The following is a 23078-nucleotide window of genomic DNA, read 5'->3' as shown; positions in this document are numbered from 1 at the left end:
CCCAGCTACTCAGGACACTGAGGCAGAAGAATCGCTTGAACACGCGAGGTGGAGGTTGCAGTGAGCCGAGATCTCACCACTGCACTCCAGCCTGGGCGACAGAGCCAGACTCAGTCTCAAAATAAATAAACAAACAAACAAATAAATTATGTTAGTCATACATGAATACATTTTCCTTAAAAAAATGAAGATGTTACAGGACTGGGTGCGGTGACTCACGCCTGTAATCCCAGCACTTCGGGAGGCCAAGGCGGGTAGATCACAAGGTTAAGAGATCGAGACCATCCTGGCTAACACAGTGAAACCCCGTCTCTACTAAAAATACAAAAAATTAGCCAGGCATGGTGGCAGGTGCCTGTAGTCCCAGCTACTAGGTAGGCTGAGGCAGAATGGCGTGAACCTGGGAGGCGGAGCTTGCAGTGAGCTAAGATCGCGCCACTGCACTCCAGCCTGGGCAATAGAGCAAGACTCTGTCTCAAAAACAAAACAAAACAAAACAAAAATGAAGACGTTATAGAGGCTAAAATACTCTGACCTGGCCACTCCCCTCTTCAGCCAACCGAATCCTGTTTCCACTTGCATGCCCCTCTGCACCTGGTTCTGTGCATGGCTGTGTGTGTGCACTCGGGGAGTCAGGCCCTCTGTTCTCACAGAAACGGGGCTCTGTCACACGCATCCCTCTGAATCTTGTTTTTTTTTTTTTTTTCCTGACATTCAACAAATCCTCCTGGTGCTCTGTCCCTGCTGGCGCCTGTGAATCCACACTATTTCCCACAGTCTCTCTATCCAGTCTCTCCTATTGATAGACACTTTTTGTTTTTTGAGACAGAATCTCATTCTTGTAGCCCAGGCTGGAGTACAGGGGCACGATCTCGGCTCTCTGCAACCTCTGCCTCCTGGGTTCAAGCGATTCTCCTGCCTCAGCCTCCTGAGTAGCTGGGATTACAGGCACATCACCACATCCGGCTAATTTTTTGTATTTTTAGTACAGACGGGGCTTCACCATGTTGGCCAGGCTGGTTTCAAACCCCTGACTTCAGGTGATCCACCCGCCTCGGCCTCCCAAAGTGCTGGGATTACAGGCATGAGGCACTGCGCCCGGCCAATAGACCCTTTTAAAATCTTTTTTTTTTTTTTTTTTAAGCTATCCTCTAAAACCTATCACTGTAGCCTACTGACACATACTTCAGTTGTAGCCCATTTTTGTGATTCTGGTCAATCCTATAATCAAAATCCTTGGCCAGGTCTCCTCAGGCACATCTGCAAATGTTTCTTGAAGGCAGGTGATGACAAGTAGATGTGGTAGGGTGCAGCCACTCTGGTGGACAATTTGCCATATGATAATGAATACTGCATATACCCTAGGATCTAGAATTCCTAGTTTAAATTAACGTTAGCCAGGTGCGGTGGCTGAGGCCTGTAATCCCAACACTTTAGGAGGCCGAGGCAGAAGGATCGCATGAGCCTGGGCAACTTCGTGAGACCCCATCTTACCAAAACTAAAAGAAAATTAGCTGGGTGTGGTGGCACGTGCCTGTGGTCCCGGGTACTCAGGAGGTTGAGGTGGGAGCATTCCCTGAGCCAGGGATCGCCTGAGCCGAATGCTGCAGTGAGCCATGATCCTGCCACTGCACGCCAGCCTGGGCAGCAGAGTGAGTCCCTGTCTCAAGAAAAAAAAAAAAAAAAACCCACAGACACGCTCACAGAGCACCAGAACAACAAAAATATGGAGCCCTTTCCTTACGAAAGTACCCACTACTTACAGGCATTTGTTAAGGATTTACTTTGTGCCATCCCAGGTGCAGAACCAGGCTCTCACCATCTACTTTAAACACGTAATGATTATACAATCGTTCTACATTCTGTATCTGTGACATAGTTCGGAGGAGACAGCTTTTTTTCTTTAGAGATGTATGGTTTTTTCGTATATTCTGAACAGAACACTTTGCTGTTTTGATCCATAATATCCTTCCCCTCCCCCATGACAGTGATCTGGGTGCTCCTAGTCCCATGGGTTTTGATTCCGTCACTTCTAATTTTACATGATCAAATCCATTAATCACGTCGTTCATGTTATTTTATTATGTGTGTTCAATAATCTCAAAATCGTATCCCCTTCGGTTTTCTTGCAGCATTTCCCGCTTTAGAAAAGTACTTCCTTGACTCCTAGGAGGTGTACTGTGCTACCTACAGTTGATCGCCATGGCATTACCATTCCAAAAGGCAACGTCTTCCCTCCTTCCATTTCATTCCACTTTTTACATATCGTCACATAGTACCTGGGGGGTCTGGATCTATCTGAAGGACTTTATCGCTGCCCTGGCTCCCTGATTTACCTCTGTAGCACTTGTTTTTGTTTTTTTTTTTGTTGTTGTTGCCCAGGCTGGAGGGCAGTGGCACCATCTCAGCTCACTGCAACCTCTGCCATACAGGTTCAAGCGATTCTTGTGCCTCAGCCTTCTGAGTAGCCAGGACTACAGGAGCAGGCTGCCATACCCGGCTTCTTTGTATTTTTAGTAGAGACAGGGTTTTACCACGTTGGCCAGGCTGGTCTCGAACTCCTGACCTCAAGTGATCCACCTGCCTCAGCCTCCCAAAGTGCTGGGAGCACTTGTTGAGCTTAATGTATTTTCTCAGGTGTGAGGGAGAAGTTGCCCATTGTGACGGGTTTTTCCTACAGTGTCTTGCTTGGCCTCTGTGGTGAGCCTGCTGACCCCCCTCCCCGTGGCATCCCCAGGTGTCAGTGGAGAAGGGTTTGGGGGTCCGCAGTCGCCTCCCGCCTGCTACTCTTCATGAGTGAGTGCTGCAGGGAAGGGCGTCCCCGCTGTGGCTGTCCCCGGTAACTAGCGTCTAGGGAAAGGCTCTGCCCTGCACAGCCCATACTCACCCAACTGGCCTCGGGCCTTTTCTCTGCCAGAGTCCGAACAAAATCTGTGCCCTGTGGTAAGCAGATTGAGACATGAAGACGGCCTTCGGTGTAGCCCACAGCAGGGCTGGCTGGTAGATGCCCCGAGGACCCTCCCCGCGCCCCGTCCCTGAAGCGCCAGGAGCTTACGCGGCTGGGATCAAGGAGCTGCTCTATCTGCCGGTCCTTCCTGCTGTTTTCCTCCTCCAGGCGCCGGAGCTTCGTTCTCATTAGGTCCACATCACTCTTCTGCACGTGCAATGACTGAAGAAAAGAAGGGCCATGCACGGCCATCCACACACCGCTGCGCACACGCCGCACACACGCCGTGCGCACGTCCTCGCACGCACAGCCAAGCACACGCTGCTGCGCACACGCCGCACACACGTCCCCGGGCAGCCAAGCACATGCCGCACACGTACCTGCGCAGCCAAGCATACCACACCATGCACACGCTGCACACAGGTCCCCCCACGCACAGCCACGCACACGCCGCTGCGCACATGCCACACACATGTCCCCGCGTACACTGCCATGCACACACCAGTACACACACACCGCACACAGCCATGCACACCACACCGCGCACAGGCCCAGGGAAGCACTGAGCTGGGAGATTTGGAAAGCTGCCTGGCACGGTGTGTGGTGGGTGGGGAGAGATCTGGATGTCACATGAGGGCACCGGAGGGCACGCCTGGCATTTAGTGGGTGGGGACGGGGAAAGCTGGATGGGCAGGAAGCCCCCACAGAGAAGAACTGTCCCACCCAAGATACCAACGGCACCCGTGCTGAGAAACTCCGTCCCACGGAATGCACGGGAAAGGAATGCCGCCAACACTGGGGCTGGACGGTGACGCACCATGCATTCTCTCCCATGACCACACAAGAAAGTCCGTTTTGTTCACGTTTTTATCAATAAAACTCATCCAAGGCTAATATGCATTTCAAATGCTTATTCTCAGCTACAGCTCAGGTGGAAGGCAGTGCTTCCCAATCTTTATCTGTGGACAAATTCTTTACCAATTTGTGGTGACCTGATGGGGGACAAAAAAGACTGTGTAGTCGGGGCCGGGTGCGGTGGCTTACCCCTGTAATCCCAGCACTTTAAGAGGCCGAGGCGGGTGGATCACGAGGTCAGGAGTTTGAGACCAGCCTGGCCAGCATGGTGAAACCCCATCTCTACAAAAAATACAAAAAATTAGCCGGGCGTGGTGGCAGGTGCCTGTAATCCCAGCTACTCGGGAGGCTGAGGCAGGAGAATCGCTTGAACCCGGGACGGGGAGGGTGCAGTGAGCCAAGACTGCGCCACCGCACTCCAGCCTAGATGAGAGTGAGACTCTGTCTCAAAAAAAAAACCAAAAAAACAAAAAACTATGTAGTCGATTTCTTACAAAACTAAGTTTATTCAATCTCTACAACTATCCTGTACTTTGAAATTATGTTCTTCCTACTATTTTCGTGGTAGATAAAGTCCAGGAAAGAAACAGCATGTAGGCTGGGCTGTGCCACAGCTCACCAACTCCCAGCCTCAGCCTGCATCTAACCGCCAGCCATCCTCCCACACGGCCTTCTTGCAAAAGACTGTGGTGTTCCAGAGACTGGACCTCTGAGCAAAAGACAATCTGGAGTGCGCACCCCGTGGGGGTGGCTCGGCACTTCAGCCACATCCACAGCTCGCAAGATCGCTGAAGACAAACCCACAGATTCAGGAGGCATGACGACAAGCCGGCACTCAGCTTGTGGAGTCAATGAGTGAAGGCCCAGCCATGGAGGAAGATGGGAGCTCTAGTAACGGGACTGCTGCTTCCAGGAGCGTGACCTAGATTCACCCCTCCCAACTCCTCCTGTCAGTTCCACTCAACACCTGCGCTCCATGTGTAATGCAACCTAAGACTGGAAAGGTGGAGATGGCAGATGGGCCGGGACTTGGGGGGCCAGCGATCGACACGGCAGGGAGCTCCTTCAGTTTTCTTTCTGCCTCATCTGGGCTGGATGCTGGAGAAGCCAACAGCCTAAAAACGCCAGTGGGTGCAGACAATAAAAGCCCACGCAAAGCCTCTTCTCTCCAGCCAGAAGACAAGGAAAGGAACAGACCAACAAGGCAGAAACTGACAGGCAGGAGCTGCTCTACCCTAGGCAGACCACGGAAAACGCCACAGTCCTCCCCACAGCACAGGCTACGTGGGGAGCCCGGACACTCACCCTTGTCCGGCTGCACCCAGGCCCCTCCCCTCCTGCACTGGTGGGGCTCCAGAGAAGGCCGTGCAGAGTCGGGACCACCATCGCCTGGCGGCAACAAGGCCACCCCTGCATCGGCGAAGGCTGAGCGGAAGCAGTACAGGTGGCCCTTCCCTCCCAGCCAGGGCGGCGGCAGCAGAGGCTGAGTGAGGAGCCCAAACTCCCGCCCTGCCCAGCGGGAATGAGGAGCCCCTCCGGGAGCAGGGGTTGATGATGGCTGAGTGGGAACTGGACCTCCACCCTCGCGGGTGGTAGTGAGGCGGTGCCCTCTTGACCCACAGGGCAGCGTGAGAGGAGGCCTGCCACAGCACAGGATTGAGCAAGAGTCAGAGTTTCGCGACGAAACACTCCAAGCGTCCTGGTTTCAAGGAAATCACTTTTATACTAAGAACCAAGAATAGCTCAACCTGAATGAAGAAAAACAAGCTACAACGTCAACACTGAGATGGCCTGGACATTAGAATCCCGCTGCAGACTTACGGCAGCCACCACAAAGATGCGCCAGTGACCGACGACAGACACGCTTGAAACAAGTGAAGAGGCAGGGCGGGCGTCTCAGCGAAGACCAAGACAGAAGGGGCCACATGGAGATTTCAGAATGGAAGAGAGACAGTAAGGTTACACCCAACAACGGGCTCAACGGCAGGATGCAGAGGCCAGCGGAAAGCATCCGTGAGCTGGAGGGCCAAACAACGAAGCTACCCAATCTTCATGAAGAAAGACGGAGGGGAAAACATTGAACAGAGACCAGGGACCTGAGCAGCTGTCACCAAAGAGGGCAAGGCTGAAAAAACAACTCAAGACTTGATGGCTGAAAATGTCCCAGATCTGACAAAAGACAAACCTACAGATTCAAGAGGCTGAGAAAATCCCAAACGAGATAACCCCCCAGTCCACACTGAGTTCCTTCAGCTCATTCCAACCAGAATGAGGATCATGTCCGTGACATCCCCAACACGCAGCCGCCGCCTGTGCTCAGAATCTCCAAGGCCAGGGCATGCACCTGCTCCTCAGCGGCACGGCCAGTCAGACAGCTCTCGTGGCAAGCGTGTTCTCACACAGCCTCAAGTCTGACTGTTCTCTACGGCCAACAGAGAAGGTGCTGTCTTTTGTACAATGGCCTACTCCAGGTTCCCCAGTTTCTTCCCAGCTCCCCAGGGGAAACGGCTTCCAGATCCTCTTCTGTGCTCTGGGGGTGAGGCTGCCAATGCCCTATTGCCCTCTGGTGCCCCAGCTGAACGCAGTGTCTCAGACACACATCAACTGGTGGAGACAGTAGGTCTATAAACAGACTAAAATTATGGAAGGAAATGAACACAGATGTCTTCTCCAGGGCAAACATTTACGGATATTGAGAGCCAGCGGGATGGTAACGGTGCTGGTGGCAGTGACAATGATGATATAGCTCAATGCAGTTCATGCTTTCATGAATGGGAGGGGCCATGGGGTAATATAGAGTCTTGGCCTTGGGAGGCAGGTGACCTTGAATCTTGCTTCTGCTACTGGTTGACCTTGAACAGACTACTAACGTCGCTGAGTCTCAAGTCCATCAGCAGACGGTGGTTGTAACAAGTGGCCCTGCCTGTCCCACAGAGCTTCTGTAGAGGGCAACTGAGATAGGGCACATGAGATGTCTTGATAACATAAAGCATGGCATACATGGAAGGTTACTGATAACTCTACCAGTGGCCTTATCACAGTACCCAATCTCAGGACACAAGGGGACTCTGAAGTTTATCTAGTCCTCATCCAGTCTTCCCCATCATGCTGGAGAAGCAGAACACAGATGGAACATGAGCTCTGCTGCCTTTTACGTGCTGGTGCTACGGCCTTTAACCAGGAACACCAGCTCCTAGGGTACTATGCCACGGCTCAAACTCAGGTTCAACCCCAGTGCTGCCGCTCTTCCCATCTGGGCACCTCCCAGCACAGGCACTGATGTTCTAATAGATTGTTATAGGAAGCTTTCACTGTTTCAAATCAATAGAGAACAAACCGAAATACTACCTTCTTTAACTCAATAATCTCGTCATACATGTCTTCCTTCTCTCTGTAGACAGGAGTCCCAGGGACATGACCTAGAGAAAGATAGACAAATCTTTTCAAAGACTATCTAAAAAGTAGAAAGAATTATTGGCTATACTTTAAGGAAAATCTGGAAGTTAATAACATTTCCTTCTAAAAAAGAAAAAAATAAAAAAGCAAAAATAATTCCACGTTTTTTGGCCTGATCAAGATACTTCCCCAAGTAGCAAGAAAACTAAAAATGGTAGATATAGAGAGATGAAGCAAAAAGGAAATAAATAAAGATGTGAAGACCAAGTTTAACGACAGTAAAAGGATGAAAGAAGGGACTCACGGAAGGAGGAGGGACATATTCAGATTTAAATAGCAAAACAAACAAATACCAAACACAAAAAATGCACAGAGCATCTCAGCGCCCATTCCAATGTAAAAACAGTCATGTTTACTTTGGTTTTAATGATACCTAGTATATTAAACATCTAAATTTCAGCCTAAAAGATAACTCCTAACCAGTAAAAGCAGGAAGGTAATCAATTCCTGGGGTACAGTGAGGAGGTTTTCAATACACCCTGGGAGCTGTTCTTCCTTAAGGAGGATAGGTGGGAAACATGTGGATAAAGTGAGAGGCCAGGTGCGGTGGCTCACACCTGTAATCCCAGGACTTTGGGATGCCAAGGTGGGAGGATCACTTGAGTCCAGGAATTTGAAGCCTGGGCAACATGCGAGATCCCATCTCTAAAAAAAAAAAAAAAAAAAGACTAGACAGGAACATAAACACAGCAACAAGCTGATTCTCTTTGGTGCAACTTGGACTTTTTATCATTATTTATTTATTATTATTTGTTCCTAATATCATTTACTCAATGAATAAATTTAAGCAGGCCTCTGTGTTTAGGGTAGGAGGCACAAATAACACTTGGCAAGACGTCTCTGCACCCACGAGGAAAGCTACCTTCTGGCGCAGGCGGGTTTCGTGAGTCACTGTTCCCACGGCCTCCCAAAACCTCCCACTGACGGAGCTCACACATGAAGCCTGAAATCCCGCTCTGACGAAGGACGCCTCCAGCCCAGAGACTGTCCTTTCCTTCCTGTTCTTCCTTGGCCTCGGCCTTGCCACCACTGGCATGCTCACCGTTGCTGGCAGAGCGCCTGAGATGTGGCCTCTTCACTCTGAGGGCGTCTGTCAGACAGTCGGGAGTGCCGCTGGGGACGCCGGTCCACGCATGCTCCCAGGTGAGGGGTGAGTTCAGGGCCTGGGTCAGACTTCCTGGTTTGAATGTGCATGGGTTTAACATGACAGGTACAAACACACACAATGGAAGGTTTTGTTTCTAATCAACTTTCCTGGATTGAAGAAAGCTTAATCACTGGTATACACCAGCCGTCAGTGGTGTGCTGGTAAATGGTTAATAACCGGCTCCCAAATATACATTAATAAAGTCCTGATTACAGTAGTTGCCTATTTCCACAGTAGAAATATTTCTACCATGTCTAATATCAAGTAGCCAGCATGGCACTGACCAGCCCACCAAACTCCTAAGACTGTAACAGTTAGCTCTGGCAAGACGGCCGGAACCGGCTCCAACTCACCACTCCCACACAGAGACCACACGGGGCCAAGGGAGGCTAAAGTGCCACTTGGCGAAACCACGTTTGTGCATGACATAAAAAAATATTCAGTGTCTTGGAGAAAATTAAAGACAATATAATTCAAACAAGGAATATTAAAAACTCCATCTCAAACCCCTCCCTGAAATTTCTTGAACTCTTCTCTGAAGCAGGAAGGGCCTCCAGTGTGGCAACCACATACCTGGTTTTGCAGTTCCCAGCCACAGCTTCTGCGGGGTCAGGGACGCTCGGCCGCTCAGAGGCATGCTCCCTGCCGTCCTGAGGGACCTCCAGGAGGCCACTTTTCTTGGCTTAGAGAGATAAGGTGACTCTAGAAAAGCCAACACATGGATTCAGAGGTGCCCGAGAGCAACGCGTGAGCTCAACACACGAGCTTCAGAAAGACAGAAAGGGGAAAATAAAACATCCGTGAGGGCGGGGACTCTAGTCAAACATTCCAGCAAAAATTCAAAAAGAGTTACTTTACCTACACGCTGACATTTCTCCTCCAACTTTTATTATAAAGAAATAGTATAACGGGGCCAGGCATGGTGGCTCATGCCTGTAATACCAATACCTTGGGAGGCTAAGGCAGGAGGATCACTTGAGACGAGGAATTCAAGACCAGCCTGGGCAACACAACAAGACCCTGTCTCTACAAAAAATCTAAAAATCAGCTAAGTGCGGTGGCTCACACCTGTGGTCCCAGCTACTCAAGGGGGCTACGGCAGGAGGATCTCTTGAGCCCAGGAGGCTACAGTGAGCTGTGATCACACTACTGCATTCCAGCCTGAGTAACAGGCTTTTCTTTCTCGAAAGAAAGAAAAGAAAAGAGAAAAGAACAGAACGTAATGGGAAGAATATAACGGGAAATATATGAATTCTACCAATATTTATTACAGTATTTAATTTCTTACCCCCAATTTTTAGAGAGATATATATATGTTTTTACATAGTCACAATCATAGTGAACATACAATTTTGTATCCTTTTTATTTAACATTGTAAATGTTTAATGTCATTACATAGTAACAAAGCAATATTTAGAACTTAATATGTAAAATATCTAAAAGAAATGAGAAAAATTATACTTTTTTAGAGCATTCTTGATTTTGTATGAAAGTAAGGGAAATGTTTTAAAATCTTTATCTGAGATTTTACCTCTTTAAGTATAAAAAAATAATAAACATTTGCAAAAACTAAGGCACTCTTAAAACATTCTTATATATCTTAAATTGCAAAATTTATGTCAGTAGGTTCTGAAAATTTAAGTCTAATATGTTCAAAATGTTTAAATTTCTACGTTTTTCCCGTGGTTTCACAATGTATGGGAAATTTGCCACTGTAACTCTGAATGAGGGAATAAAGGCGCAGGGACCCTGATGCGTCTTCACTCACCCCAGGACCACAGAACCTCGCCTCCGAGATATTCTCAAGTTCTTCCAAAATGTAAAGATTTAAGTTGTCATTTATACAAGTAAATGAGTGAGCGGAAAAAAGCCCCATGCATTACCTTTCCCTCCTAAGAGTGTGTGGGTTTATCGGCCAGTAGGAAGGGTTCCTCAGGAAAGCACGTATGCACGTGGATAAAAGCGGGGAGGGAGGAAGAGAAGACGGCGACAGGGTGGTGGAGACATGCCAACGTTTGATACTGCCCGGAAAACGACAAACTCAGAAAGCACAAAAACATCATCGCCTGCCTTGCCCTCCTCGCAGGGTGACCAGGAAGATGCAAAGCCTCGGAACGCGGTAGAAGCTGCAAACCTACAAGCAGATTGACCAGGCCTTCAAGAAAAACACTGGCTGAGTGAACAGGACAGACATGGTCCCTACACTCACGGCACGGGAAACCTGGAGAAAAACAGGCCCCAAGTGTGAGTCAGGAGGCACCCCTGGTCCTGGCCTTTTACTTTATATCAATTCTCAATTTTCTCTATGGAAGGAGAGAAAGAACATCAAAAATCCAAAATGCTAGGTGATTTCCTTCTAGTGTTCATACTGATTTGCAACATATAACATGCATTCTTTTCTTTGCAGGGATTTACCTTTCTAATTACGGTTTCCTTGGGCCAGTAGGAAAGTTTTTTTATATTCTCCGAGTACGTCATACACTTGACTCAATCTTTGAAATACCTGATACGTGTATATAAAATAGACATCTGCAGATGGCACAGCCAGGGAAGGCCGCAGCCTTTGGGGCAGCACAGGACGCCGGCCTAGGATTTACAGGATCACGAACATGTTTGTACGCACGAGGTCGGCACATGGGCTGCTGTACACGAGAGCGGCGTTAGGGACAGAGGGGCCTTGGGGCCACCTGGACTAACCCCATCTCCGCGGCATCCTCCAGACTGGCACGGGGCAAACACGGCCCTCCTCCCACTGAGGGTGAGGAAGAACAGAACCCTGGCAGCAACACAAGCCCAGGGCGATCCAAAGGGAAAAAAGGTGAACTTTCCACCCATCCTGCACCAACTACACCTTCTCAGTAGCTTTGACTCTCAGGAACAAATCCCAGGTCAAAAATCCTTTAACTCTGGCAGCATTCAGAAGAGGTAAGCCTTTGAGAAGGCAAGAAAAAGAAAACAAAAGGCCTAGAGGCCCTGTCGAAGGAAGGCTGGGGGTGTGGATGGCAGCCTCAGCCCTGAGAAAGGGCTTGTCACTGGCACCGGCAGGGACTCCACGTGCTCCTGAGACCCCAGCGTGAACCCCAACATGAATGGGGGAGACCCCAGCGCAAACTGGGAGACCCCAGAGGGAATGGGGCCACCTGGCTGAGGCGTCAGGTCTCAGCTACCTAAATGTACAAAGCAAACACCCTTCCTTCTCTCCAGGACACTAGGGAACGTAGGCATGAGAGGGAAGGCAGGCCGGTCATACTTACTTGGCGATGTGGGTGGAGGTTTGTGGAAAGCTTTCCTTTTTGCTTTCTGAAAGAAAGAAGAAATGGCGTAAGGCTTGCTGAGCTCCCACAATGGTGCGTCACAAGACCCTGCCATGTTCAGAAACGGTCAGGGGTCCTGTAAGAGCAGCAAGAGGACATTAGCTCACGGGGACGTAAGGAGGGTCCAGGCACAGGACATGCAGGGCCCGACGCAGACCCCAGAAAAATGCACTCACATCAGTGCTCGGGGCTGGGTTCTCAGAGCACAAGTTCCAATGACAGAAAACCACTGGGCCTGGGCTCCTGACGTTCAGACTGAGGGTCCCACACAAATGGCATATCTGCCCCCACCCAAACTGCCCGCACAGCCAGCCTGGGAGCCCCAGCATGCACCTCTGTCCACTCGGGTGGAGGTGGTGAGATGAAATCCCTGCATGTAAGTCAACTGCAAAGCCCACTAAGGAAGAAGGCCCAGCAAAGGCAGACCCTGCCTGGAAGGTGGTTTCCTGTGACACACACAGAACGGGGTCCAGATCTGGTTCCACTGCTTACTACCAGGTGAGTGTCCCGTATCTGAAATGCTTGGGACCAAGAGTGTTTCAGATTTGGGAATATTTACATCCATATAATGAGGTATGGGGATGGGACCCAAGTCTAAACACAAAATTCATTTATATTTCATGTATACCTTATACCCATAGCGCAAAACTAACTTTAGATTGTGTTTTTAATAACTTTGGGCATGAAACAAAGCTTGTGTGAAGTAACTGAAGTGTGGAATTTCCCACTTGTGGCCTCATGAGGGTGCTCAAAAAGTTTCCATTTTTGGAGCATTTTGGATTTTGGATTAGAGACACTCAACCTGTCGTGCCATGGCCTGGGGAAGATGCTGCCACACTTCCAACCTTAACTTCCTTATCACCTTGCATTAGACCGAGCAGGTAAGGGTACCGCGGCCAGGTCTCTTCACTTCCCCTCCAGCAGAAACAGTGAGCCCAGGCTCTGTGCGGGGGCAATTTTCCCCGGGGCTTGGTCTGGATCCCTCCTCCTCCGGGGAGCATCAGGGGAGCATCCCTTGCCCTCGGTGACATGGAGTGAAAATCCTTAACTTTGCAGACAGAGGTCCCTGGAAGGAGACAGTGGAGCTGAGGCTCCCCCTTGAGTCCACAGAGCAAACGTGGAATCGAGATCGGCTGGCACCGGGTTCGTTCTGCCGGCTGCAGTTTTGCTAGATCTGCATCTGCAGTAACAAAACGGCTGCAGTTCTGCTAGATCTGCGTCTGCAGTAACAAAAGCTTTTTTTTGCTCATACGGGAACAATTGGCATGCTTCCTTTTCTACCCTGCACAGCTTGCCAAACAAACCCAAAGTCCAGGCCGGGGCCACAGTGTGCCACTGGGCCATCAGACACCACTCCTGCCCCTCTTCTTTCCAGGCTGGGAGGCCAGGCAGCGGCTCAGCTTGGGATGGTGGCTGCCCAGGTCTGCTTTCTCCCATCAGGTCCTTCCAACAGATTAGCAGGGGCTCTCCTCCTCCCCTCAAGTGTCAGGATGGGGGTGTGGGGGGCAGGGCAAAACCAGCTGCAGGCCAGGGACCAGCAATCCACCTCACGTGAGCCCTGCTCAAGATTCACTTCCGGATAAAAGTTGTAAAGTTATCACCACAGGTATTTAAACCCAACGAAGGGCTGGAAACTTTTCAAACACCAAGTAGCATTTGGAATATGCATTCCAGCTCTCAACACAGTATTGTGGAGAATGGCCCATTTTACCAGTCTGAGTGAAATCTGCAAGGGCAGCACCACCAGCCCTGGGGCACACGGCTGATGCCCGGCGGCACTCACCATCTCCACGTCAGAGTCAAAGGTGACTGCAGACAGACTGTCATCTCCCTGGAGGAAGAGAGGCAAACACTGTAACTTGACGGCACCTGCTGGGCTTCCAACAGTCACGTTTACAAAAGTGAAAACAGCCCGTCCACAGCTGCGGAAACAGAAACTCCAGAAATCCAGCTCCAAGGCCACTCGGAACACTCCAGCTGGGCAGCGGCCATTTCCTCAGTCTCATCAGAAGGAATAGGTGGGTGGGGGGAAGAAACACAGAACGCCACCCAGAAGGCGTGCAAATGTCTGCAAATCCAGGAACACTATTTCCCACAGAATTGTGTCTTGACAAAGAAAAAAAAAAAACCAGTTCTTGCCGAAAGCATTTCATTTTCACATACATGTTCTCACTCTTATTCATCTTTACATCAAAGCACAACAAATCTGTGACTGTCTCCTGGTAAGAACTGGTCAGAGTCATCTTTTAAAAAGCAAACGCAGCCTGGGCAACATGGCGAGACACTCTCTACAAAAAAATCTTAAAAATTTAAAAAATAAGCCAGGCTGTGGTTGCACACACCTGTAGTCCCAGCTACTCGGGAGGCTGAGGTGAGAGGATTGCTTGAGCCCAGGAAGTCGAGGTTGCAGTGAGCCATGACCACGCCCACAGCCTTGGCAACAGAGCAAGACCCCAGCTCAAAAAAAAAAACAAAAAAAACAAAAAAAACCCCAAACCAACAAAAACAAAAACATATGCATTACAACGAGAAGGCATTTAGGCCTATAAAGGTTCTTGCCTTCTTATTCCAGTGACTTTGTCCTGGCCCAGGGAATGAAATAAAATTTGCACTGTCTGATGTCAGCACCAAGATGGCAAAAAAACAAAACAAAACAAAACAAAACAGGAAGCTTTTTGAAGACAAAAATGTTTCTGTATTAACTTACTCACTCAAATTGAAATCCAAAAAGAGAAAGCATAACATGTTTAATCGGCTGGGCACGGTGGCTCACGCCTGTAATCCCAGCACTTTAGGAGGCCGAGGCGGGCGGATTACGAGACCATCCTAGCTAACACAGTGAAACCCCGTCTCTACTAAAGAATACAAAAAATTAGCTGGGCGTGGTGGCGGGCGCCTATAGTCCCAGCTACTTGGGAGGCTGAGGCAGGAGAATGGTGTGAACCCAGGAGGCGGAGGTTGCAGTGAGCCGAGATTGTGCCACTGTAGTCCAGCCTGGGCGACAGAGCAAGACTCCATCTCAAAAAAAAAAAAGTTTAAACTCCCTCGGAAGATTGTATGGTGCTTTCCGATGCGAACACTGGAAGTTAGAGCTGAATACCCTATTATGAACCAATAGTGCTACAGCTCAGGGAGGAGGCGATGACATTTCTGCCACCTGTCGCTGGTATAGCTGAGTCCGCGTAGTATCATAATGGGATGCTACTGCATTCTGAAAAGCAAACATATTTTCTACAAGGTTAACAGTACATGAAGCGCCAATTTTACTAGCAGTGTGAAACTATGAGAAATATCTGGCTGCATGAATACACGGATAAGGTGCAGCTGCAGTGATCTGGTGCCCTGAACACAGACAGGCCAGGGCACAAGTGCAGTGTGACTGCATTTCGAGGGGCAAAGGGAAGACGGTGCATTCCAAATAAATGGAATCTTTAAAAAAATCAGTCACTGACTGACATTTTTTATATCATTAAATAGGTGACCTTTTAGGCACAAACAGCACATGACAATTATAGAGAGAAGTTTTCCTTTAGCAAAGTGTATTACAATTATGTACAAAACTGAGGAAGGGCAGGCCGGGAACTGGACACACAGGTTAGTGGGGGATCAGAAAAGCCAAGTCAGCCCTGGGCATCACAAGGATGTGCCTGCAGAGGATGGAGGGGAACCTGCTGAAAACTGTCTAAAAAAGTAGCAGCAACTTTTCTCTGTAAACATCTGTCATTAGTCCCCGCTGTGAAGAAAATCTTGAAGACTTTTTGAATGACCTGAAATTCAATGAAGGAATGAGATTTTATGTGTAGTAAACAAAATGCGTTGATCTCACCCACAACGGCTGCCCTCTCCACCACTCCCTTCCAGCCGTGCTGCCTCCAGTCTGCCAGTTGTGGTGCAGGGAAGAGGTGAAACGCAGTCAGGACCAGAAATCACACCACAGCCCAAGGATCCACGACTCCAGTCAGCAGAATACAACCATACACAGCACACACACACACGCATGCATGCACACACGCACGCATGCACACACACACGCACGCACCTGAAATGACACAACAGTCCAAGGATCCATGCCTCCAGTCAGCAGAATACAACCATACATAGCACACACACATGCACGCACGCAAACACGCACGCACACACACACACACACGCACCTGAAATCACACAACAGTCCAAGGATCCACACTTCTAATCAGAATACAACCATACACAGCACATGCACACACATGCACACACACGCACACACACAAAACGGCCAATCTGTTCTGCCTCCTTCAAGCACTGTCTGAGGTTGCCACTTATTTCCATGCTAGATGAAGCTCATTCAGCCTGTATCAGGGTGACTGTAACAGAAGAAATGGGGTGACTTCACACCGAAATTAAGTGTCTCAGTTTGGGAGGCTGGAAGTCCAGAATCAAGGTGTTGGCAGGGCCAGGTTCCTAACAGACAGAACAGCAAGGCGGAAGATCAACGAGGAGTTAGAAAGACTTGATCAGCAAACACTAAAAACCTAACAGACGTTTACAGAACACCCCACCAAACAACAGCAGAATACGTACTCTACTCAAGTGTACATTAAACATAAACCAGACAATAGGTCACAAAAAAGCCTCAATGAATTAAAAGAGAAAATCAAAGTATATTCTTTGACAACAAGGAAAATTAGAAATCAACAAAAGAAAGGGATTCACAAATGTATAGTGTTTTTTTTTTTTTAACGGAATCTCGCTCTGTCACCCAGGCTAGAGTGCAGTGGTGTAATCTTGGCTCACTGCCACCTCTACCTCCCAGGTACAAGCGATTCTCTTGCCTCAGCCTCCTGAGTAGCTGGGATTACAGGTGCCGCCATCACACCCAGCTAATTTTTGTATTTTTAGTAGAAATGGGTTTCATTCACTATGTTGGCCAGGCTGGTCTCGAACTCCTGACCTCAGGTGATCAGCCCGCCTCAGCCTCCCAAAGTGCTGGGACTATAGGCGAGAGCCACTGTGCCTGGCCTGGATTTTAAACAACAAATTCCTAAACAATCAATGGGTCTAAGAGGAAATCACAAGGGTAATTTAAAAATATCTGAGATGAGTGAATTTTTTTTTTTTTTTTTTTTTTTTGAGGCCAAGTCTTGCTCTGTTGCCCAGGCTGGGGTACAATGGCATGATCTTGGCTCACCACAACCTCCGCCCCCCAGGTTAAAGCAATTCTCCTGCCTTAGCTTTCCAAGTAGCTGGGACTACAGGCGCACACTACCATGTCCGGCAAATTTTTTTTTGTATTTTTAGTAGAGATGCGCTTTCACTATGTTGGCCAGGCTGGTCTTGAACTCCTGACCTTGTGATCTGCCCACCTCGGCCTCCCAAAGTGCTGGGATTACAGGCGTGAGCCACTGTGCCCGGCTGATGAGTGAATTTTAAAAATCAAAATTTACGGGTTATATCTAAAACAGAGCTCAAAGAGAAACACACAGCTGTAAATGTCTATATTTTTAAAAGATCACATCAAATAAATAACCTAATCTTCCACCTTAAAAACAAAAGCAGGGCCAGGTGTGGTGGCTCACGCCTGTAATCTGAAGCCCAGGAGTTCAAAACCAGCCTGGGCAACATGGAGAAACCCTATATATACACATACACACTACAAAAAATTAGCTGGGCATCATGGCACATGTCTGTGGTCCCAACTACACAGGAGACTGAGGTGGGAGAATCACCTGGGCCCAGGAAGTTGAGGCTGCAGTGAGCCATGATGGCGCCACTGCACTCCAGCCGCAAAGAAACAAAAGCAGGCTGAGCACCGTGGCTCATGCCTGTAATCCCAACACTTTGGGAGGCTGAGGAGAGAGGACTGCTTGAGTCCAGAAGTTCAAAACCAGCCTGGGTGACATAGTGACACCCAGGGTTTACAAACAATTAAAAAATTCGCCAGGCATGGTGGCACATGCCTGTAGTCCCAGCTACTTGGGAGGTCGAGGCAGGAGGATCACTCAAGCCTGAGGTTTGAGGCTGCAGGGAGCTGTGATTGTCCCACTGCTCTCTAGCACCAACAACACAGTGAGGTTCTGCCTCTGAAAAACAAAAACAAGTAATCAAAACACAAAAGCTGTGTTTAGAGGGTAATTTGGAACTGTAAATGCCTATATTAAAAAAAAAAAAAGATCTCAAGGCAATAATCCAATAATCTAAACTTCTACCTTTAAAACCAGAAGACAGAAAACTAAACTCAAATGAAGTAAAAGGAATAAAAATTAGTGAATAAATGAAATACAGAACAACAGAAAAATCAATGAAGCCAAAAGTTGGTTCTTTGAAAAGATCAACAAAACTGACAAACCTTTAGCCAAGAAAAAAACCCAAAGACACAAAATTATCAAAATACGGGGCGGGGGGGAGGAAAAAAGAGGGGCCTCACTACTGACCTTATAGAAATAAGGAAAATCCCAGAACCACATGGTCTCACTGGTGAATTCTATCAAACATTTAAAGAGAAATTAACACCAATCCTTCACAAACTCTTCTAAAAAACAGAAAAGAAGGGAATGCTCCCCAATTCATTCTATGAGACCTATATTACCCTGATACCAAAGGCAGACAAAGAAATATCACAAGAAAAGAACACTACAGACCAACACTCTTTATGAATATAGTTGCAGAAATCCTCAACAAAATGCTAGTAGGCATGAAAAGGAATATATATATACACACACATATATATACACACACACACACACACATACACACACATACACCCTAATTGGTCACGGTATATATGTATGCACGCACACACACACACCACCCCCCAAGACCAAGAACGAAAGATTGGTTTCACATACAAAAATCAGCCAATATAATATACCATATTAATAGAATGAAGAAAAAGAACCATATGATTTTCTAAAAGATATAGAAGGTACATTTGACAAAATCTAACATTCATTCATGATAAAGACGCTCAATCATCTATGAAAAGAATTTCCTCAACCTAATAAATGGCATCTACAAAAATCCAGTGCAACACAATATTTAATGGAGGAAGATGGAATGTTTCCCTTCTAATAGCAGCAGCAAGACAAGGCTGTCCTTTCTCACCACTTCAATTCAAATTATACTTGAGTCTCTAGCCAGGACATTAATGCGAGAAAAGTAAATAAAAGACATTCAGATTGAAAAGAAAGAAGTAAAACTATCTCTTCACAGACAACATGATTTTATACATAGAAAATCCTAATGAATCTACTAAAAAACTAGTAAACATAATAGATGAGTTCAGCAAGTTTGCAGGATATGAGATTCATATAAAAATATTATTGTAAATACGAGCAGTAAATAAGCTGAAATGAAGTTAAGAAAATTCAATATACAATAACATCAAACAACATAAAATGCTTAGGAATAAATTTAACAAAAGCACAGACTTTGTACATTGAAAAATATAAACCATTGTTGAAAGAAATTAAAGATCTACATAGCGCCGGGAGCAAAGGCTCACGCCTGTAATCCCAACACTTCGGGAGGCCAAGGCGGGTGGATCACCTGAGGTCAGGAGTTAAGAGACCAGCCTGACCAACATAGTGAAACCCCATCTCTACTAAAAATACAAAAATTAGCCAGGTGTGGTGGTGGGGGCCTGTAGTCCCAGCTACAAGGGAGGCTGAGGCATGAGAATTGCTTGAACGTGGGAGGCGGAGGTTGCAGTGATCCGAGACGGCACCACTGCACTCCAGCCTGGGTAGCAGAGCGAGACTTGGTCTTTTTTTTTTTTTTTTTTTGAGAGGGAGTCTCTGTTGCCAGGCTGGAGTTCAGTGGCGCGATCTCGGCTCACTGCAAGCTCTGCCTCCCAGGTTCACACCATTCTCCTGCCTCAGCCTCCCAAGTAGCTGGGATTACAGGCGCCGGCCACCACGCCCGGCTAATTTTTTGTATTTTCAGTAGAGACGGGTTTCACCATGTTAGCTAAGATGGTCTTGATCTCCTGACCTCGTGATCCGCCCGTCTCGGCCTCCCAAAGTGCTGGGATTACAGGCACGAGCCATCGCGCCCGGCCAAGAGACTCTGTCTTAAAAGAATAATAATAAATAAATAATACGTGTGAATTATTTTTATAATCACAACAAGCAGTTCTGTTCTCAAAGATGAAGAAGCAGTAACTGAAGGCCAGTGTAGACAGGCCCTCCAGATGAGACTGAACGTGGTGCCCTGGGGAAAAAGCAGGCAAATTCAGCTACTCCAAATGGGCCAGCAGCACCAAGCCGCTACTGCAGGTGCACCTATGCTGAGCCCTGTGGTCTCCTTAGGAGGAAGCAAGGTGAGCACAGTTCCCTCCATGGGCTTCCAAAGGCTTCCTCTGTTTCTCCAATAAAATCCAAATTCCCTGCATGGGCAGCAGGATTCCCCATAATCAGGCTCATGCCCATCTTCCGTTCACTGCCCTTGCCCGCATCTCAATGGGCTTTCTTTTTTTTTTTTTTTTTGAGACAGGGCCTCACTCTGTCGCCCAGGCTGGAGGGCCATGGTATGATCACAGTTCAGGGTAGCCTCCACCTCCTGGGCTCAAGCGATCCTCTCACTTCAGCCTCCTGAGTAGCTGGGACTACAAGCAGGCACCACCACAGCTCGGCTAATGTTTTTTGTAGAGATGGGGTCTTGCTACATTGCCCAGGCTGGTCTGGAACTCTTGGCCTCAAGCGATCCTCCCACCTCGGCTTCCCAGAGTGCAGGGACTACCTGCCTGAGCCACAGCTCCCGGCCATACGGCCTGTTTCATTTTCTGCACAGCACTTCTCACTTTCTGACACGATCTTAATTACCTGTTTATCACCTTGTCCCTCAGACCCCCAACCCCGTGGAATGCAGCTTATTCCGGTGTCTCTAACACACAGTAGGTGTTTACCGGGCAAAGGAACTAACCGAGGGCCCGTGCACCCTCGTCCTGGGGAGTACATCGGGCACCACCCTCCTCCAGGAGGCCTCCTCTGACCAAGCGGGGTTCCCAGACCCTGGGGCTGCCTCCCTCCCACCCCGACGGCTTGGGGCTACACGGGATTCGTGGATCCGGCCTTGGACTGGGGGTGCCCGGAGGCACTTACACCGTGAGCTCCGTCACCGGCCGGCCGCAGACTCACAGGCGCCCAGAGGCGATGGCGCGGCTTCCCGGAAAGCTTCCTGGAAGCGGCGGCCTCTGCGAAGGCGGGCGCGGGCGAGGCTGCAGGCGGCGCGGGGCCTGCAGCGCGCTCTTGTGCGGTAACAATAATGGCAGCTGTCACTCGGCCGTGCGCCCCGTCCTCACGCCCCGGACCGGCCACCGCGCGGGGCCCCAGGGCTGCGGGGGACGGGGACGAGCCGAGGCCTCGCGGACGCCTGCCCGGCGCCGCCCCCTTGCTCGTTCTTACCGTCTCCGAGGCCGGTTCCCCGGTGCCCAGGAACATGGTGGCGGCGCTGCCCGGCCGCCCCTCAGGACTGCAAGATCGGGCGTCTGGGTCTGGGGCTCCGCGGGCAGCCCTGGCCGCCTGCAGCCTCCGGGCCTTCCCTGGCGCCGGCCCGCTACCCCGCTGCCATGGCAACCAGGCCGCCGACCCGCCCGGCCGGTACGCAACCTGCGCTTCCCCCTGGGGCGACCATGCGCGTGCGCAGAGTCCACGGGCGCCGGCCGGCCGACCAGGAGAGCTCCCGGAGTTCCCGGGGCGGAGCGCTGGGCTGAGACGGGGGGGAAAAAACCGGCCCAGAACTGGGGCTCGCGCCTGTAATCCCAACACTTTGGGAGCCTGAGGCGGGAGATTCAACTGAGCCCAGGAGTTTAATACCAGCCTGGGCAATATAGCGAGACCCCGTCTCTCGAAAAATAATAAAACAAAATAAATAAAATGCCAGGCATGGTGGTGCATCCTATAGTCCTAGTTCCTCGGTAGGCTGAGGTGGGAGGATCGCTGGGAGCCCAGGAGGTCGAGGCTGCAGTGAGCTATGATGGCACCACTGCAGTTTAGCCTGGGCGACAGAACAAGACCCTACTTCAATCAAACACACATAATAAACTTGTGTTTGTTTTCAGGGTCTCATCCAGGGAGCTTTGCTCTCCGTGCTCCCTGTGCATAAGCTCCTCTTGCCATTCTCCCACTCTTGGGCTTCGCAAACTTCTTGCCCTTCTCTTACCTAATTATAGAGCTGTGCCTATCTATGACCTTTCATCTGTGATTCTGAATTCCATAAACTTCCGAAAGACTTTCATAACTTATTGGAAGGCCAGACCAGTCCTAACCTCAACTCTCCGGGAAGAAAACTCTGAGCTGAGGCTATTTATAGCGTTTATTTATTCCACGGGGTGTACATGAGTGAGTTTCAACGAATAACTTTTTAAATTTTTTTTGACAGGGTCTTGCTCTGTGGCTCAGGCTGGAGTGCAGTGGTGCGATCTCTGATCACTGCAACCTCTGCCTCCTGGATTCAAGCGATTCTCCTGCCTCAGCTCCCCGAGTAGCTGGGACTACAGGTGCATGCCACCACGCCCAGCTAATTTTTGTATTTTTAGTAGAGACGGGGTTTCACCACCTTGGCCAGGGTGGTCTCACTCTCTTGACCTCGTGATTCGCCCACCTCTGCCTCCCAAAGTGCTTGGATTACAGGCATGAGCCACTGCACCCGGCCCTGAATAACTAGTAATACGTTTAATTATGGGGTGTGTGTCACACCCTGCTGATAATCTCATATTTAATGTACACGTGCCATGTCACATTTCTTTCTTTCTTTTTTTTTTTTTTTTTGAGATGGAGTCTCACTCTGTCGTCCAGGGTGGAGTGCAGTGGCGTGATGTCGGCTGACTGCAACCTCCACCTCCCAGGTTCACGCCATTTTCCTGCCTCAGCCTCCCGAGTAGCTGAGACTACAGGCGCCCGCCACCACGCCCGGCTAATGTTTTGTATTTTTAGTACAGACAGGGTTTCACCGTGTTAGCCAGGATGGTCTCGATCTCCTGACCTCGTGATCCACCCGCCTCAGCCTCCCAAAGTGCTAGGATTACAGGCGTGAGCCACCGCGCCCGGCTTTTTTTTTTTTTAATTGTAAGAGATAGGGTCTCGCTTTGTTGCCTAGGTTGGTCTCAACTCCTGGCTTCAAGCAATCGTCCCAACTGCGCCTCCTAAAAGGCTGGGATTACAGGCATGAGCCACAGGGCGGCCGCGGAGGACCTAATTTGAGAACCTTAAGCCAAATAACCAAGGGCTTTGGTGCACAGATCGGGACGCTTCTCTCCGGCACGTGGTTTTCTCGCTCCGGCGGATGCACACACAGGGCGCCCCTGCAGGCGAGGCCCCGCCCCTCCGGACACAACGCCGCGCCTTCCTCAGAGATTCCCCGCCCCCGGGACGCCCCGCCCAC

General features: G+C 49.3%; 1 protein-coding gene across 15 annotated transcripts in view; it reads right to left on the bottom strand.

Moving 5' to 3' along the window:
- IQCE (IQ motif containing E) overlaps positions 1 to 21341 on the bottom strand; it is a 50459-nt gene extending 29118 nt beyond the window's left edge. For 10 of the 15 annotated variants that reach the window (XR_644658.3, XM_009202513.3, XM_009202515.3 and 7 more), the window contains exons 1-8: positions 21101 to 21341; positions 13504 to 13551; positions 11661 to 11706; positions 8979 to 9107; positions 8301 to 8435; positions 7151 to 7221; positions 3056 to 3169; positions 2888 to 2938 (exon numbers count right to left, since the gene is read on the bottom strand). Coding sequence is in view for 14 of the 15 variants with exons in the window: in XM_009202513.3 (XP_009200777.1) it covers positions 2888 to 2938; positions 3056 to 3169; positions 7151 to 7221; positions 8301 to 8435; positions 8979 to 9107; positions 11661 to 11706; positions 13504 to 13551; positions 21101 to 21136 (630 nt within the window). In the remaining variant the exon portion in view is untranslated. Of the gene's footprint in view, positions 1 to 2887; positions 2939 to 3055; positions 3170 to 7150; positions 7222 to 8300; positions 8436 to 8978; positions 9108 to 11660; positions 11707 to 13503; positions 13552 to 20797; positions 21048 to 21100 lie in introns of those variants that run through there. The other 5 variants (XM_009202517.4, XM_009202520.3, XM_009202523.3 and 2 more) reach the window with 5 other exon arrangements.
- Positions 21342 to 23078: the final 1737 nt, after the last annotated feature.

This window comes from Papio anubis, chromosome 4, assembly GCF_008728515.1.
Source record: "Papio anubis isolate 15944 chromosome 4, Panubis1.0, whole genome shotgun sequence".
Lineage (NCBI taxonomy): Eukaryota > Metazoa > Chordata > Mammalia > Primates > Cercopithecidae > Papio > Papio anubis.
The sequence above is the reverse complement of the archived record's forward strand: the minus strand, read 5'-3'. Positions and strand labels throughout refer to the sequence as shown.